Raw genomic sequence first — 19,637 nt, 5'->3', positions numbered from 1 at the left:
TATTTTCAAGTGGATGTCAGTGTCTATGGGACTTCCTGCGAGCGCGTCCACAGGAAGTGTGGACTTGGCCAGCATGTGGATCAGTTTACTCAGATAGGACTCGTACCAAGAGGTCCAGGGGATCGTCAAATGCTCCAGGCGCAAGGGAAACCCTTTGGGAACTTCCTCACACAGTTTAGCAAGAAGTCGGTGAGACCTGCTCCACCATGTGGGCAAAATCATGAAATAATGGAGTATTTTGACTGGTCCCTATGACCAATCAGGTGCCTGATGGTGGTACAAACTGAGGTTGCGTGAAAAGAAATGGGTAGCGATGGGAGAGATTAAGACGACCTACATTCCCGGAGGCGGATTTGTGGAGCTCAACATCCCTCCACGCATTGCGACGTCTGCAACTGCATGTGAGGATTAGCCCTGGCTCTCTTTGTGTGAAAAACACCTGTGTAATTCGAAGCCAGGTTGGTTGACTAATAATTCATTGGTTTGGAGGTAGAGTAGAGGCAGAAACATCCAGCACTCCGATATGTACGGCACGCACCATATATTTCCGACATCGTAAACTTCTGTCAATGTGCAGACGGCATTTATGCATTTATAAACAAATGAGCTTGATTTGTCGATTTGGCATTTATTCAAATGGCTGTTTTGGCATTCAGTGCTGTTGTAGGAGAGATCAGGGATGTGGGAGGAGGAGAGGAAGTGACCTTACCTTCACTGTCTCCATGGCAGACTGGGGGATATCTACAGAACTGCACCTGAGGCGGCACCACAAGCCTCACATGCCCAGAGTGTCAGCCGTGAGACGGACTGGGAGAGAGAGAGAGAGAGGGAGGGATGGAGGGAGGGAGGGGGAGGGGGAGGGGGGGAGGGAGGGAGGGAGGGAGGGAGGGAGAGAGGGAGAGAGGGAGAGAGGGAGAGAGGGAGAGAGGGAGAGAGGGAGAGAGGGGAGAGGGGGAGAGGGGGAGAGGGAGAGGGAGGGGGAGGGGAGAGGGAGAGGGAGAGGGAGAGGGAGAGGGAGAGGGAGAGGGAGAGGGAGGGAGGGAGGGAGGGAGAGAGGGAGAGAGGGAGAGAGGGAGAGAGAGAGAGAGAGATTCAGTGAATGAGAGTGAGAGAGAGAGAGAGCACGAGCACCGTCTCACTGCTCATTTCAGCCGCTTCATATACTGTAGACCCCCCCCCCCCCCCCCCCCAGATCTCATGTACTATTGGTCACCTTCCTAAACCCTCACCCCCTCCCCTCTCTCTCCCTCCCTACCTCCCCTTATCTGTCTGCCTCTTACTGTTTGACAGGAGAAGGCTTGGGGGATGTTTGAGTAGGTGTGTGTCGGTCCGTCCTGCCTCACTGCTTGTTATGTGCAAATGTAGCCTCTACTTATGTCTATGTGTGTGTGTGTGTGTGTAAGTAATGTGTGTGTGTCAACCGGCACTCCTATTTGCACATCTCTAATTTACTACCCCTACCAAGTCTACAAATGGACGGTTCTCTGTCCTAAAATAAATCTCAGCCTCGAGTCAACACAGGATTCCTTTGTTCCCCAGACCTCATCTATCTGGAGAGATAAAGCGGAGAGCGGTGGTGGGATGGAGAGAGAGGGGAAGAGGAGGAGTAGTGGTTGTAAAGGAGAGAGAGAGTGAGAAGGAGGGTAACAGAGAGGGATGGAGACAGACAGAGAAGGAGGATGAGGAGGGGGGGGCTGTGGCCGGGGGGGGGGGGGGGGGGGGAGTACGTGTCAAACAGTAAACTAGATATTTTTTTTTGGGGGGGGGGGGAGTGTCTCACCTCTCAGCTGTTTTGGGCGGGTTCCAGCGAGGATCTTGCGGTGGACGAAAGAGATCTATTTCTGAGGGAGGGAAGGAGAGGGCGGAGGAAGCAGACTGGTAGTTGGGGGAGCTGGCTTTGGGCTCCGCAGTGAATGACTGCTTTAGTTGATACCTTCCCTCTGCTTGATGCGGTTAGGAGTTCCATAGGAAGGTCTTATAGAGAGAGACAGAGAGAGAGAGAGAGAGAAAGAAAGACAGACAGAGAGAGAGAGGGAGAGAGACAAAGAGAAAGGGAGAAAGGGAGAGAGGGAGAGGGAGAGAGAGAGAGAGAGAGAGAGAGAGAGAGACAGAGAGAGAGAGAGAGACAGAGAGAGAGAGACAGAGAGAGAGAGACAGACAGAGAGAGAGGGGGGTGGAGGATAAGAGCGAGCTGTCTCTTGTCTGTCTGGGATCCCTCTCTCTTTCACTCTCTCTTTCACTCAGCCAGGCTAATGATGGGGATGTGGTTTTGATGTGTGTGTGTGTGTGTGTGTGTGTGCAAGGGGCCGTATGAGAGGGGGGTGTCTGTGTTTGTGTGTGTGTTTGTGTGCGTCTCCTCCGATGTGAGTGTGAACACATGTGCTTGTGTGTGTGTGTACCCTCGTACGCCTTGTAGCACATTTTGATTTACGGGTTGTTTTCTCACTCGTGTTTTTTTGCTTCTACATACACACACGCACACACACACACACAGAGCATGCAGAGCAGAGTGGAACGGAGACTGTGGTTGACCTTGTAGCGTGGACAGGTTTATAATGTGGATGTAGCCTGCCAGATCAGGTGTTGCTGTTTCACTCGTTTCCCCCCCCAAGGTCCTCCCAACCAGGAAGTGTAGGTACCGTAGGGGGCGGGGCGGGGCGGGGCGGGGGGCTGTGTGAGGTCGAGTTGAGAAAAAGGGTGTCGGGGTGTGTGTGTGAGGGTGGGAGCACATCTTTCTGAAGTAGCAGACATACCCAAACCGCAACCCAGCCGTTGTGAATATTGCAAAAATGCTTTGGGAAAGAAAAAAAACATGCAGTTTTCACCAGTGTCAAAAAAGACACGAGTGTCTTTCTTAAAAGTTTGAAAGTCTGTTTCAATCAAAATATTGTTTTGAACAAACATAACCCCACAACCAAGTTGCTCCCAAATCCCAGCCTCCAGTCATTAGTGCTTTCCTCCGAAACCAACACTTTCTTAGACATTTTAACCTCAAACCGCTTAAAAATTGACAGTAAAAACACCACAACAGTCCCCTAAATCTAGAACCACATTCTGACTGAAGTAGTCCTCTGGTGCTAGCTCAACGCAGAGTCTGGCCTCTGCTTGCTCATTATCAAGTGTTGAGGCTTGCCCATCTAGACACTCACAGAAACACACACTCGCACCGTAATTGCAATTGACCCAAAAAACACATACATGCAAACGATCATATTCCGCACACACACACACACACACACACACACACACACTTCTTGTTCCCACACATTTACACCCCTCCCACCCCCCACCCCCCCACCTCCCCTTTTAAAAACACACATAAACCGGCACCCTGAAATTGCAAGACAGCGCCAAAAAAAGAAAAAAAAGAGGCCGGCTTAGAAAAACACCTGCCCAATTAAGGGCCAGGCGTATCCCATTTCAAACGAGCGCAGCCCCAGCCAAAGGGAAGAGAGCGGGGCTGTTGCCTTTCAGCTCGAGGAAGCCCACAGGCCCTCCTATCCAATTGGGCTCCCCAAACAGAACAAGATTTGTCTTTATAAAGCACAGAATCAATATTAGACAGGGATTATGGTGATCTGCCCAGAGGAAAAGCCCTCACACACACACACACCCCGTTCACACACACACGCAACACACGCAAAAACACGCATGCTTTGCCCTCATTCATTAAGGACAACCATCTTGCACGTTTGGACTCTCTCTTCCGCAAGCGCACACACACACACACACACACACACACACATCTAGCTCTGTGTGTGTTGGGATGTTAAATGAAAGTGGCGTGAAACTGGACACAAGCCCCTGGGGTTGGCGGACGGGAGGAGAGGGGGATGAGGAAGAGAGGTGGAGACACGAGGGGTCTGATTCATCAGCCGCTGGAGGTCTCTAATACCCGTCTGATCCGGGGGATTGAAGCCACCTTGTGACACACACACCCACATTCACACACACTGTTTCACTTCACCGCTAAACAACTATTTTGACCTGGCACATGTTTCACCGACAGACAATAATCTACCGGCAATGCAAGGTTACCATCCAAAGTTGTTCCCCACGTCAAGGCAGGGCCACTTGCCGTTCTGGAATTTTCTGAATGGAACGGAGTGTCGACTATTGGCTCAATCCCTGCTCTGCTCTCTCTCACTCAGGTGGCGTGGAGCCAATCGCGGAGGCTCCTGCCGACCTGGAGGAACCGCCTCTGGAGATGGAGTCAGCTGCCAAGTTCATCAAGAAGAAACAGCCTTCCAAGAAGGTCAAGAAAGGTCAGACCCACCTCTCCTCCTCCCATCCATCCATCCATGCACATCGTCCTCATCCTGGGAGAACTTTAAATGGAGGGCCCATACAACCCAGTGTGGTTACCGGGTAGTTACCGGGCTGAATTTGACCGCGGACCCTAGATATTGTAGCACCTCGCTCAGGTCTCTGGTTGGTGTTTCAACGTGGGACCTGTCACAGTGTCTCAGACCAGGCGTGGGCCATGCATCCACGACAAGCAAACAATCGAATGACTGAACGGTGGCGGTCGGTTCCAATGCAGTTTCACCATGGTTCCAGCCCCTCTCTCCCCCTCTTCTCTCCATCCTTCTCCTCCATCTGTTTCTACTCTCAGCACCTCCCCTCCCCCTGCGCCCTCTCTACATCCCTCCATCCATCGTCTCCCTCCCTCCCCTTTTCTCTGCCGCCCTCCTCGCTTCCTCTCCATCACTCCTCTCCCTCCCTCCCTTGACTCCATCCCTCCTTCTTCCTGCTTAACTCCCTCCATCCCTGATTGGACGTAATGGCTGGCAAATTGTAATTTTTCCGGTCATTATCAAAGTTGAGGGGTTTTGGTGGAGCACTCCAAATAGTTTTTAAGTCATATGAGTGAGAACTGTAGCTGCTGGGCCAGACTGCTGGGGAGGGGAGGACGAGGAGTGGAGAAAGAAGGAGAGGAGATAGGGAGGAAGAGAGGAGAGATGAAGTAAAGGGCTCAGCAGCTTGTTTTCAACGTGGCCGTTCCGTGTTAGCCGCGGCGCCTTTGTTTTCTGCTGTTGCATTTCCTAAAGTGATTCATCTCCATTGATTACATGAGAACGTAGGCCCAGTGTGTGGAAGTGTGTTCATGCGTGTGTACAAGCTGTGGTCAGGAGTGAGTGTGTGTGCGTTTGGTGTGCGGAGGAGTGTATTTGTTCCAGTCAAGTCTGAATTCTGCCGACGCTGACAGGCTGATGTGGCCAGGGACAGACAGACAGCTGAAGTCTGGATCTGATGTACTTGTTGAGGAGACAGATTCTGGACTGAATGTACATCAAGGTAGCAGGACTGTGGGAAGGGACACACACACACACTCCATTTAGAGAGACTCCTGGTTTGAATTGATGGAAAATTCACTATTCCATTTCTCATGATTTAAAGTTTTCTTTCCGAAACGATGTTGGATGGCTTTGCTTTGTGTGCTGACGTTGTTAGTGGTTTAAGTGTGTGTGTGTGTGTGTGTGTGTGTGCGCGTCGGCGGTCCATATGCCTTTGTGTGGTTAATCCACACAGGCGTCGCCGCTAATGAGCAGAGCTTCGTTGAGGAGGTGTGGGAGACACAGACAGGCGACGCGTGGGGATCATTAACCACACACACACACACACACACACACACACACACCACAGACATACACACTCACCACAGACACACGGTATTATGTTTTCTATACCCCTGGCCCAAGGGGCCACACATACACACACACACAGAGACTCCACAGAAAGCCCACACACACACACACACTGACATACATTTACTCTGTCATACTCACATGTGATTGAACAACACCGATTTCAGACGTCGGTTCCAGAGCAAATACTGGGTCCATGTGCACTGTAAAGGATGTGGTCCAATTAAAAGCAACCAGAACAAAAACACTGGGGGAAAACAAACAAACAAAAGAAGTACGTATCCCCCTGTTAACCCTAATGAGACAGAATACCACACACACACACACACACACGCACACACACATACACAACCACATTGAAGGTACACAGCATCGCTAATTACCACACACACACACACACACACACACACATACATACACAACCATATAGATGGTACACAGCTTCGCTAATTACCACACGCACAGAGGACACATATGCACAGTACCACACATATCCTACTCACCCACACACACATATACTACTCACACACACACACCCACACACACAGGTTTGCACATTAGCTGCCTGACACTAAAATCAAGCTCAGAAATTCACCTTTGAAGTCCCATCTGAATGTGAACACGGTTGTAACCTTGAAGATGGCGTCTAGCCATGTCCTTTTCTGTGTGTGAATACACACGGACAGTAGGTGTGTGTACCTGCGCACGTGTGTGTGTGTGTGTGTTGCAACAGAATGCCATCTGAGCTTCCCGTCTTTATCATAGACAACCTATGTTTTGTAGTGAGGAAGATGATGTGTGTGTGTGTGTGTGTGTGTGTGTGTTTGACTGTCTCACATAAAACGACTGCAAACGGAAATAATCCCTAATTACTTGCGTTTGTAATGGAAATTGTCAGTGGTGGAAATGGTGTGGTTTGGGCATTGGAAGAGGGGAATAGATGGAGGGAGGGGAGGAGGGGAGTTAAAGAAAGCGTTATGTCCAGACTTGTCCTCCTCTTATCCTCCACACCCCTTCCTCCCGTCACTGAGACCGAAAGAGGGGGAGAGAGAGAGGCAGAATGTAGGACTGCATTTTTTTCATTTTGTGCTGACCTTAAGTGAAGTGCCACCCCATCGTTCCAAGCGTGGAAGGAGCGAGAAAACAAATGGGGGTTCGATGCGCTGAGCCTGAAAAGAGACGGAACAACCACAGGGAAACAGAGGGAGGGAGAAAAGAGACGAGATATCCAAACAAATCAGTTTCCACCCCCCCCCCCCCCCCCCCCTCGTCTAAGCAGACGCATCCCGCTACCTGCACCTGAGTTAAAAGTGAGCCTGGAACCTCCCCCAGCCCTGCCGGGTCCAACAGCTTGGGAGCTAGGAAGTGTCTGGAGAACCTGAAAAGCTTCAAAAGGCGTCTTGGAGAGAACGTTGCCGTTGTCACTTCCTTCCCCCCTCCTCTCTTTTTCCAGCAGCGGCCACGATGAAAGGGGGATGAAAGAGAGATGAAAGAGAGAGTGTCTCCCTCTCTTCTTCTCCCCCCCCCCACCCCACCACACCTCACGGCCCACCTGGAATCACAGAGACAGCCCCTTTAGTGAGCACACATATTCTCTCAGGACTGTATCTGCTAACGCATACACACACACATATAGGCCAAAACACAATAGCGCACACAGATACGTAGAAACACACCATACCTTTGATATATGTCTACCTGCACACACACACAAGCCAACCATGGTCCTCAATCAAATCCAGAAGTCGAAAATGAGTTTGCGGTCTTTCTCAGGTTTTGTTCCCTCTGCCCTGCAGGTTCGGAGGATGTTTACAAAGTCGATACCACAAAACAGCTTGACCCCCAAAACAGACCAAACCCAATTACCACGAGTCAGTCTCGGGTCAGCACTCAGACAATAGCCACATTAGCAGTTAGCCGTTAGCTATTAGCCATTAGTAATTAGAATAATGCTTTCAGTCAGTTGGCTGGCTTTTTTTTTTTTTTACTTGTCTAATTCTACTTGTAAAAGTCATTCAGAAGCATACAAGGTATATTAAGGCTTCTTAAATTACTATATTTTGCATGAATAGAGCTTTGCATTTGGTATTTTGTCAGTTAACCTCACAATACTGGGCCCGGTAACAGTAACTCCCAATCCGATTTCTCAGCAAATGGCTCCCTTTGCCCGGCTGCCCAAGCTTTCAGCCTCGGCCCTAAACTTTCCCTCACCTCTTTCACTGACTATCTGGGAAGTCTAAAATGTTAACCCCCTTTTTTTTTCTTCTTCTTTTTAAAGACAGATTTGCAAATGAATGTAGCAGAAGCAGTTTGAGTTTAACATTAGTCCTGTGACTGTCAGAGAGCGACTGTTATTCTCATATGGCCTCAGTGTTTCTCATCTCCTCCCTGTGCACTGGGTCTCCAGAGCTGTGGCCGGAGCATGTGACCCGTGGCCCGGCGCTCCAACTGGGGGGCCAAACGCTCAAGCAGACGGCTGTGTGTGTTGGGGATGGCTTTGTGTTGGTGGGTGACTGTGTGTCTGTGTATGTGCCTGTGAGTGTGTGTGTGTGTGTGTGTGTGTGTATGTATGTGTGTGTATGTGCATGTCCTGTACTGTAGGGGGTTGTAGAGACAAGGGCCTATTTAGTGTCTGTGTTTTTATTCATGGGGGGTGAGCAGGGAATAGTGAGGCCGTCTGTTGGAGAGGCCCTCCACCAGTCCCATGTCGGATCCCAACACACACACAGACACACAGAAACACACACACACAGAAACACACAGAAACACACAGACACACACCAACTTTCCGCCTCCTTCAAGCATTCGAAAGCAAAGCCTCCATATTTGATCCCATCTGCGAAGACACTCAAGCAATGTGATGCGTGTGCGCCGGCGTGATGGTGTTTATTGTCAGCGCTCACCTGTGTCAACGAGAAGGAGAATCCCGGAGGTCGTTGGTTCATGCGGCGGGTCCAGGGGCCGCTACGACAGTCAAGGTCACGGCGGATAGGCAGGCATGGTATTTCTATCAAGAACAACAATGAATATAGCGGGTTGACGTGACACACACATCCCCTCGAAGCAAGGCTTTCCTCACCTCGGGGAAGATCCCACCTACACATCGGTTATGTGGCGTCCATCTTGTCTTTCGTTTGTGTCTCGATGGTTGTTTATCTGATAACCCTCTCATCAATCTTCTTACCCTTCCAGTACATTTGCTAACATCTTGCAGGTCACTTTGCTTTTGCAGACCGCTAAAACAAACAAAATACCTAAGAGGCCCAGTATTAAGTACAACGTATTATATTTCAGCGACTTAATAGGTAGCGTTTTTTGACGACCATGTTTACGAGGTAGTATGTTGTGCTGGGACAGGCCTAGTTCCGAAGTTCCCTCTGTTGTTTCTGCTGGCTGGGAGCTGAAGTGCTTGGCTATATAATGCCCCCCTTAATGTCACTAATGTCTCTGTCGCGCTTTTATCAGATGAGCTATTCTCAGCGCCCGGCTAACGCTAATGATGATTTGCGCTAACGTCGGCGATGACGACCGTGCCCCAGTAATGCGGTTCTGCTCAGGGAGGGCATGGGAGGCAGAGATGAGAGATGTTGTCGGGAAGATGGTTGCCGAGGCCTGTTGGATTCTAGTGTGACGACCGTTGAGATAGTGCAACATTGACATTTTTACATTGGGTTGATTCAGGACACAAAGCATGGTACTTAGTGTCGAGGGAAGGTTTCGTTCTCAGCCTGCCTCGTTTGTCTTTGGTTACTGTAACACTTGTAACAAAGAAATCCTCCAAGACTATATACAAGAAGCTCCTATGGGATTTGATCAAGGCCTAACTCCCATCAGATACATCTTCATCTATCAGCCGATTCCAACCGCGATTTCTCACTAAAAGGCCGAGATCTTGTGGTAGTTAAATAACCAGCCTATCAAATCCCAGAATCTCATCCCTTGCCCAATCGTCCGCCCTCTAGAAGGCCCGCTTCGCCTCCTGTTTTCTCAGCTGGTTTTCTTATTTGCCTTCTTTTTTATCTTAACGTTCCGAGCTAGAGCCCGGGGTGTTTCCTCCCCAGCTCTATCAGAGCACGTCGGACCAGAGATCCCATTCCCTCCACACTTCCCATTAAAATCCCATTAAACGCCCGAGTATTCCAGGGAACTCAGAGAAATCAGAGAGAAAGACCAGACCAGACAGAGCTATCAGGGAGAGAGAAGCAGACAGAGACCAGATAAAGAGAAACAGAGAGAGAGAGAAACCAGAGAGAGAGACCAGAGAGAGACCAGACAGAGAGCAGAAAAATCGAGAGAAACCAGAGAGAGAACAGAGTTAGAGAGACCAGCCAGAGTCGGGGAGACCGGCAGCTCAGCTGACCACGATAACCATCAGTAGCTGTCCTAAAAGGTGGAAACACAGATGTGCCTGTGTGTTATTCCCACCAGTGCATGTGGGAAGGACTCGGTGTGGGTGTGTGTGTGGGTGTCGGTTAGCGTTCAGACCGTAGGGAATCTCCTGGTGAATGAATGGAGCTTCCTCTGGTAATGTTTGGTCGGGATTAAAACACTTCCAGCCAGACAGACCTGAGGGAGCTGGAATACATGTAGTCGCTAGGCTAATCTGAACACATGTAGTCGCTAGGCCAATCTGAACACATGTAGTTGCTAGGCTAATCTAAACACATGTGGTCTCTAGGTTAATCTGAACGGTCTCCAAAAAATAATCTTGTAACACTTTACATGAGTGTACATTTACTTCCATGTAACTACATTGCAATATATTTTGTACACTTTTGTAATAGTTTATACCTCTACCACTTAAAACAAGGTATAGCATCTGCACCTAGAAGGTTGTTACTAAAAGTATTGCAGCGCAGTTACATGGTGTACACTTAGTGTAAAGGGCTACCAGTCATTTTTCATTTAGTCATATTCATAACACATTTCCCAGGTTCAGGAGGGTGAACATGAGGTTGGACTAGTGGAATGTAGGATTGAGTTATACTGTCCAACAGGTTCACTCAATTTACCTCTTGTTAAAGTGAGTCTCAGTATGAAGTCTACTCACACACACACACACACACACACACAAACAGATTGGTGCAGGCAAAGGTATACTTTCACACAGACACACTCTCAATCACATCCATGCATTGAAGTTCCACACTCTTTCTCATACTTTCTCTCTCTCTCTCTCTCTCTCTCTCTCTCTCTCTCTCTCTCTCTCTCTCTCTCTCTCTTTCCCACCTTCTCTCTCTCTCTCTCTCTCTTTCCCACTTCTCTCTCTCTCTCTCTCTCTCTCTCTCTCTCTCTCTCTCTCTCTCTCTCTCTCTCTCTCTCTCTCTCTATCTCTCTCTCTCTCTGCTCTTCTCTCCCTCCCTCACAGACACACACTCTCCCATATGTACACACATTTCCTTTCCCTCATATGAGATCTGTCTCACACATACACACAGTCACACATAGACACACACACACTCCCTCAACAGGGTCCCATGTGCAGAGTATCCCTTTTCTAAATAAAACAAGCTCTCGGGGAAGTGGGCCCTAGACAGGGGCAGGGGCAGGGGCGTGGGGTTTGCTCTGTAATAAAAGCTGCCTGCCTTTGACAAGCTAGCCCTTTTAACAAGAGACCTTTAATTTTGCGAGAAGGAAGCAATGAATTGTAAAGTATACTTTTCCAGAGCCGGCCCGTTAAGTGTGCCGTGTACACACCACACGGCGCAGGATCTGCTGCTCCCAGCACCAATGGGGAACACGTGTGGAGGCTAGCGCTAACGCTAGCACAGCGCTCCGTCTGTCTGACCCTCTCACTGTCGTCCTGCCTGGCTGGCAGGCTGGCTGACTGGCTGGCTCCCTGTCTGTGTCTTGGTGTCTATCTCCCTACTCCCTTCCCCTCTTTCTCTGTCTTTCTCTTTCCCGCATGACACACATCCTCGTCTTCTCTCCGGTACTTTCTCCAGTCTCATTCTCAGTACCCGGTGTCCTGCTCTCATGTGTACACAAAGACGGTGTTTGTTTAGTCTAGTTTTTTGGGAACCTCTATCGCTCCTTCTCTCCTCATTTATCAAGGTGTATATATCAGTGTGTACAGTATATATATACTGTATGTATATAAATATATTATCTTATTATATATATTATCTTCTGTAACATTGAGCCGGATTTCATCATAACCATCGGTTCTCACTTTATTTTCTTTTTTGGCCCTTCTTGTTAGTGTGTGTGTGTGTGTGATAGAGAGAGTGTTTGTGTGTGTGTGTGTGTGTGTGAGAGAGAGAGAGAATGTGAGTGTGTGTGTGTGAGAAAGAGAGTGTGTGCGTAGAGAGCAAGTGATGTCCGTCTGGTCGTGCTTTAGCAGAGGAGACGTGTCAATTTGTGCAGGGGCCAGAAAGCAGGTCAGGGGTCAAGGGTTAGGTTGGGGGGGAATCGTCAGCTGTCACTCGCCATAAGCTTGGACATGGGTAGTCAGTAGGGATGTATGCTGTGTGGGTGTCCGGGTGTGTGTGAGTGTGAGTGTGTGTGTTGGGATCTTGCAGCAGGGGGTCAGTACCACTGAGCCGAGACTGAGAACACATGCCTTTACACACTTCAGGCACACACACACACGTATGCACGCATACACACACACACACACTTCCCAGTGGCCCAATATCCTAAACTCGCCCCTCCCCCAGAGAGCCCCCCAAAACCCTACAAGCATCTCTCAACCAAAGCTTACAGCAAGACACTGAAGCTTGTATTGTGGAGGAGAGAGAGAGAGAGAGAGACTGAAAAACACAGAGAGAGAGAGAGTCCAGATGTGGAGAGCGAGGTTTTTACAGTATGACCCAGTGCAACGAGTGCCCTGTGGGGTGAAAGGTCGTTGGGATAAAGCTCATAATAAGGGAGGGGCTTAGGCTTGGCGGAAACTGGCTCCACCGCCAAATAAACACCTTCTCCCAGACCTCCTCTATTCCTCTCCCCCCCCCTTAACTCTCCTGCTGCTCCTCACCCTCCCCATCTCCTCCCTCCTCTTCCCTTCTTCCTTCTCTCCCCCCCACACCTCCTCCCCTCCTCCCCTAGCTGTCGTCCTCCCCTCCTCCTGGCCTCCCAGACTGGTCAGCAGTAAGAGCTGCTCTTGTGTGTGTGATCACAGTAGACATGATTGGTTTGGTTCATTAGTCTCTCTACAGGCTGGGCCGGGCTCCATGGCAAATATTGAGCCATGGAAATGGGAGCCATTTCCAGGCACACGCACTCATGTCTTGTACACACACATACCTTCACGCCACACACACACACACGCCACGTGCACCCGCATACACACACTTATTCCTCGTAGGCGCACACACGTACACACACACACACACACACGCACCTACCATAATCACTGGCGTACAAAAACAGTCCCACACACGCGCCAAGGCAGGGCCAGGCAGGCCCTCTCGGCACATGGTTCTAATTGCGCTAATGAAGGAGACGGGACGAGGCCCAGGCGGTGCCCCGCCCCGGAGGAGACCCAGGGGGATGACGCAGAGACAACACATCCCGGAGGGTCCCTCTTCTACCACCTGCTCGAACTGGGGGCTCTGTTGGCGGCTGGGAGCTCTCTCTCACACACACACACACACACACACACCCAGGGTCTTTGATCAGTCTTGATGTCGTCTTGCTGAAGTGAGAAACCCGAGTGAAAATTTGAAGAAAAAAAAATAATATATTTTTTTAATCTATTGCCTGTGTTCTTGGCCTCTCTCGCAGTGCTTGCTCCCAAAAATTGCCGCTACGCAAAACTCACCACACGCTAGGCTTAAAACACACACACAGACACACGTGGATGACAGTGGTCAGCAGGGCCTGTGGTGGTTGATGGTTAAGCGTACTGTCCTCTCAGTGTGCCTCTCCCCCAATCCCTTCCTGTGGGCGGGGACCTGGAGCCCTTTGTCTCTCTAAAGCCCTCATCCTGACCCAGACTGCCCAGCCTAGCACTACAACTGGACAGCTCAGCACATCTCACTTTGTGTGTGTGTGTGTGTGTGTGTGTGTGTGAGAATTTGTGTTTTTCTACAACTAGCACACACACACCCAACACATGGACAATGTCAAGATGATACACTCTGTCCGTAGGCAAGGAGCTCAATACTTCCTCTCGCTCCTCCTCTCTGTTCTCTCTCACACACACGCACGCACGCATGCACACACACACACACACACACACACACACACACACACACTGGTGTGTTGTTCTGGTCTTTCTGACCCAGTGCAGCTATATGAAAGCATCTGATGTACTTGAGTATGTTGAATAGAGAGGCTGTAGGGAGACTCCCTTAGTGAAAGGCCGGCCAGTCTCTCTCTCTCACACACACACACACACACTACTCTTTTTCCATCGTTTGTGGTTGCAGAGCAATGTGCAGATGTTAATGGCACTGTCGGCCTGTTTGGCGTGCGTCCTTGCACGTGCAAGCGAGTGTGTGGAATCTGTGTTCACATGCACCTCCAGAAAGACAGAGAGCTCCTTCGCCTTCGCTCGTGCTTGCTAGAGTTATCCTGGCTTGAGGGAGGTCTATCACGTATGCCCACTTGGAAGTATGCAAGCATGCTCTTGAGGCCTGACTGTGCTCCTGTCTGGGGCTACACCCCCTCCAGACGAGTACACACTAATTAGTCTACCTCAGTAGGATCTAACTGACAGAGGTCATAAATTAAACGGGATGACATTGGGTCCCGTCTCCCTACCACTGGAATGTTCACACGGGTCTGACACTGTCGGAAGGGTGCTGTTGCTGGGTTTGTTTGCGTTTACTTTGTTTCTGCTCGGTTCACAGTTTTCCATGAGCTACCTAGTTTTTATATTGTCCTTCGTTATATTTCTTTAATACAGAATAATATTTCGAAAGTAAACGTGACTTTATGTATATATGTTCAGTAGCTTGACGGATCGTAAACCTTTCTTTTCTTTCTGATTTAACTGACATTGGGAGAACATTTATATCCTGCGTTCGTCCTCTGTCTTGCGACCGACAGTTGCGGTCACTTGTGGCCAGCAGTGAAATGGTAAACTATGGGATGCGGTGAAGCCAGACAGATTGAACCCCGGCATAACCTCTGCACGAGCGCCTGACCCCTTCCCTTCTGACGACCTTGTCAGATCCGTCGCCTGCTGGACTGTCTGTCTGTCTGTCCGCCTGGTTGACTATTTGTCTGTCCGCCTGGTTGTCTGTCTGTCTGTTTGCCTGGTTGATTGTCTGTCTGTCTGCCTGGTTGACTGTCTGTCTGTCTGTTCACCTGGTTGACTGTCTGTCTGTCCGCCTGGTTGACTGTCTGTCTGTCTGCCTGGTTGACTGTCTGTCTGTCTGTCTGCCTGGTTGACTGTCTGTCTGTCTGTCTGCCTGGTTGACTGTCTGTCTGTCTGTTCACCTGGTTGACTGTCTGTCTGTCTGCCTGGTTGACTGTCTGTCTGTCTGTCCGCCTGGTTGACTGTCTGTCTGTCTGTTCACCTGGTTGACTGTCTGCCTGGTTGACTGTCTGTCTGTCTGTCTGCCTGGTTGACTGTCTGTCTGTCTGCCTGGTTGACTGTCTGTCTGTCTGTCCGCCTGGTTGACTGTCTTTCTGTTCACCTGGTTGTCTGACTCTCAGTGTGTCAGGTACAGGTGTGGAGTGATCCTGGCTCATCTTTGTTCCTCAGATAGCATGGCAGAGGGACTTTACCTCCCCCCGAAATATAAGATTTTTTTTACATTAGAAATGGCCCTCTAGTAAGTGTATTTATTAAGTAAATATGAGACCATTAACACCTTGTTGTGCCTGTAAACACCATACCAGGGCTGTCGCACCAGCTACAGACCAACCAACAACTTTGACATGGATCCAATCAGATAAAGTTCTGTGTTGATTTAGGTGCCCATTGGTTGTGAAGGGCAGGAAATCAGCCCCTTTCATTGGCTGACATGTGGTTGGTATATTTGGGTATTTAATGTCCTTAGTCTACCCAGCGATAGTGAGAGTTTACACTGGGGTCTGGTGATTTCTTTTTTTTATCCCTGAATATTTCTCATCTGATAAGAGTAGCCTGAATGTGGACTTCCCTATGTGTGTCTGTGTGTTTTACAGATACTGACTTGTGTTTGGGTATGTGAGGCAGAACGTGTGTGTGTGTGTGTGTTGTCTACTTGTGTGTAGCTGTTTATGTGAACGTCGGTGTGTGTCCTGTTCTCCTGATGCAAAGCTGACCTACTATGACCCAACCCCCAGGGCCTAAAGCCTGCCAGGCTTCCTGGAGCTCCACTCTGGCTGGCTGGCTGGCTGAATGGCTGGCTGGCCCGCCTGTTGGCTGTCTGTCTGCTCGCTGGCTTCTTTTCCTTTTAATTGAATCAGTTATTTCCTTCTCTCCTTCTGTTCGTTTATCGCCCCCTTTGCTCTCTCCCAAACATATGACACAATGCGTTGGATCTTTCATAAACTGTTTTTACTGACCGTGAAGTCATATTTGCCGGATTGGCAACGTACGTTTTCTTGTTCTGAGATTCCCAGCCCCCAGCGTGCTGCTACTGTCTGGCCCAGGTGCTGCTGTCAGCCAGGCTGGAACCATGTCGGTCTGCCTGAGGTTCCCAAGCTGGGAGCCAGGCCGGGGCCACCAGGGGGTGGTCCAGGTCACTGCCCCCATGTCAGGACTCTCTCAAGGGGGGTCAAGGGTTTAGGCAAGGCCCCTGGGTGATGGTGGGCCTAGTTGGGAGGTCCTCTGGTTGGTTGTGTGTGTGGGAGTGGGAGGGAGGGGGAGAGAAGGGGGTCAAGGGCACTTGACTGTTTGTGTTTGCCATGGTAGCACTGCAGCTTTGTCTGTTTGTTGGTTTTAGATGAGCTGATTGGCTCTAGAGGGCTAAACTGCCCTGTAAGCCTGTGTGACACACACACACACACACACACACAGAGGAGGTGATGCTCAACTCCCTGCTATGGTCCTCAGAGCAGATGTCACTACTGCTCAATGTCACATTGCTCATTCTATGGCGCTGACGTCATGCTAAAACACACACACACACGCACACGCACACACACTGACCCCAGACAGACGCCACCCCTACACTATCCCAACCTTGCGAGGTAATGCAATCTTGAACAGTTTTATCATCTCAAATAAATGTCATAAATCCTACGTGGAATTAAAAGTCGAACACACGACCATCGACCCTCAGATAGAATTTCACTTTATCACCGAGGATGTTTAACTTGCGCTCTGTGACTCAGCAAGGAAAACGCCCCCACAATAGCGACCACATCTGATGAATCCGAATGCAACAAACTTGTTTAACGAGTGCGATTCCCCCGCTTGTGTCTCAAACAGGCCAACGACGCACGTCAGCAGGATGCGAACCAGCGAGCCCAGCGGTGATTTCGCGTCGTAGAAACCCCCCTGCCCCCCTCCGTCCGTTCCCCCACTGACCACAGCAGTCTCCTGCATGTGCCGCCCGACACATAACTCATCTTCTGTTGACGTGGCGACGCGGTCCAAACATCCCAGGACGGCGTCCGCGGCGTTCCACTCCGGGGCCCCTTACCGTGGACCCCGCGCTGCCTCCGCCGACAGAAGGCCCCGCCCACTTCCACCCGTTTTTATTTTGTATTTTTGTACCCGTGACCGTGCTCCGACACATCAGTTCTGTTTCCTCTCTGGTGTATTTCATCCGCTCTCTCCCCTCGCTCGCTCGCTGGCTCGGCTGTGGTGCAGCGAGACTTCCCTCTGGGCCCGGCGCTCTGACAGTTAGGGAAGGGGTGATTTAGGCCAAACTGATTACTTTTTATAGTGGGGTAGAGCATAAAATGTACAAATGCCGCGGACCGTGGACAATTTATTATCCAGGCTGGGAGGAGTTTTTTTTTTTTTTGACGACTCGTTTTAGGGGTGATTGGGGCGTGTGTGTGTGTTGGGGGGGGGGGGTTATTTTGGGGGGTTTCTTCTACTTTCAGTTTTTTTTTTGTCCCGCTCCTCTTTTACCTTCGTCCGTTTACTTTTCTTTTTCTCTCTCTCTCTCTCTCTCTCTCTCTCTCTCTCTCTCTCTCTCTCTCTCTCTCTCTCTCTCTCTCTCTCTCTCTCTCTCTCTCTCTCTCTCTCTCTCTCTCTCTCTCTCTCTCTCTCTCTCTCTCTCTCTCTCTCTCTCTCTCTCTCTCTCTCTCTCTCTCTCTCTCTCTCTGTCTCTTTGGTCCTCCTTCTCTCTCACTCTCACTTATCCTGATTGACTCTTTCTCTCTCTCTCTCCCCCTCCCTCCCTCCCTCTCTGCTGTGCACATATTATACTTGGCTCGACTCTGTATTGAACGCTTGAGAAAACCTGCTGTCTCTCTCACGCTTCAACTCTTTACTCTGTGCGTGTGTGTGTGTGCGCGCGCGCGCGTGTGTGTGATTAGAGGCCATTTAATGGCTCCCTCTTCAGTTAAAAACCAACAAATAAACATCATTACTCTCGAAGCCTCTCTACATGTCAGCACCTCGCACCCCTGCCACAACACACACACACACTCTGACATCAATGTTATGTGTCAGCCCACAGTTATTGGGGGGAGTTTGGGAATTGAAATCAGAACCTATTCCAGGATTTACAAAGTTTACTGGAATGTCACGGCTACTTGACAAAGCAAGGGTTTGTGTAAATGTCCACATATTACACGACTGTTTCAGGCTGGTTCAGTAACAATAGACCACTTAAATCCCATATTCTATTCATCCCAGTTTTGCCAAACAAGGTGTTAAGTGGAAATCCTCTTTTGATTTCAGATGAAAACCACAAACTATAATCCCTCCGCCTCCTTGTCTACTGGGCAATTCTGTGTTACCCCTGGCATCTCTGTTGTCCCTGGCTCTATAGGACCATAGGATCAGCTGTGCCCATATATCTAGTCCGAGTACTATGTGCGCTCACACACACACATAAGCTTGTGGTACTTAGCTGGCTAACTGTCACCCGGGGACAAGGCCTGTGGACACACACACACACACACACACACACACACACTCCATAGCTGTGTGAGGAGCTCATAAAGAGCTCTGCTGGGTTTGGGTTGTGTTGTGTCAAGTGCCATGGCGCTGACAATATCATAGCGGCGAGGCCCCCACTCGCTCTCTCTCTCTCTCTCCCTCCAGCTCTCCTGCGGAGTGTGTGTGTGTGTGTGTGTAGCAGATTGGGTTGTTGGCTGTTTGGTTAGGTAACCCAGGGCAGCCAAGCTGAAGATAATATATTTGAACGCCCCCCCCTAACGAGGTCTTAAACTTCCCTACTGTGAGCTTTTTAATTAGTGGTGTGGAAGGTAAGCATTCCATCTCTCCACCTCCCTTATTCTCTCTCTCTCTCTTTTTCCCCCTCTCTGGCCTTTTCTACTTATCTCTGTATATATTTTTCTGGTTCTCTGGCCTGCTGTCTCTCCATATCTCTCTGACCCTCTCTCTTTCTGTTTCTGGTTCTCTTTCCGTATCTCTCTCTCTCTCTCTCTCTCTCTCTCTCTCTCTCTCTCTCTGTCTCTCTGTCTGTCTCTCCTTCCTCCCCACTCCACTTTTCTTTTCCCCTCTCTCCCCCTCCACTCTCTGCACCTGGCTCACTTCCTTGTCTGTTATATCCTGCTGAGTGTGTGCATGCATGTCTGGTAGTAGACTCACACACACGCATGCGTGCGGGAGTTTGTGTGCGTGCGTGTGTGTTTTGATTTATTTGCCTCCCCCAGGTCGGTTGCTATAGGTAACATAGTGAATGTGTAGAAACAGAGAGAGACTGGTGTTCCCACCCTGACAGCCAGGTATCTTACTGGGACACACACACAGAGAGAGACAGAGGAAAGTGGTTGAACGCACCAAAATAATGTAGGGTAGCTATTTTGATGCTATTTTTTGGGGGGGAATTGCAATAAATTGCATAAATTAGGTTGCCGTTTGAGGGGGGTGACCTAGCTGAAAAGACAAGCCACCGCCTAGGGATTAGGACACTGTAAAGAGAGGTGTGTGTGTGTGTGTGGGGCGGGAGGTTAAACCAACAT

The 19,637-nt window shown here is 49.8% G+C and overlaps 1 protein-coding gene across 1 annotated transcript in view; it reads left to right on the top strand.

The window, feature by feature from the left end:
- Nucleotides 1-19,637, top strand: part of bbs9 (Bardet-Biedl syndrome 9) — a 102,555-nt gene that overhangs the window by 56,613 nt on the left and 26,305 nt on the right. Inside the window, exon 21 of the mRNA XM_084706496.1 lies at nucleotides 4,152-4,265. Coding sequence (XP_084562622.1) covers nucleotides 4,152-4,265 — 114 coding nt within the window. The remainder of the gene's footprint in view (nucleotides 1-4,151; nucleotides 4,266-19,637) is intronic.

The sequence above is a fragment of the Hypomesus nipponensis genome, chromosome 2 (assembly GCF_054491055.1).
Source record: "Hypomesus nipponensis isolate SF chromosome 2, ASM5449105v1, whole genome shotgun sequence".
Classification (NCBI taxonomy): domain Eukaryota; kingdom Metazoa; phylum Chordata; class Actinopteri; order Osmeriformes; family Osmeridae; genus Hypomesus; species Hypomesus nipponensis.
The sequence above is the reverse complement of the archived record's forward strand: the minus strand, read 5'-3'. Positions and strand labels throughout refer to the sequence as shown.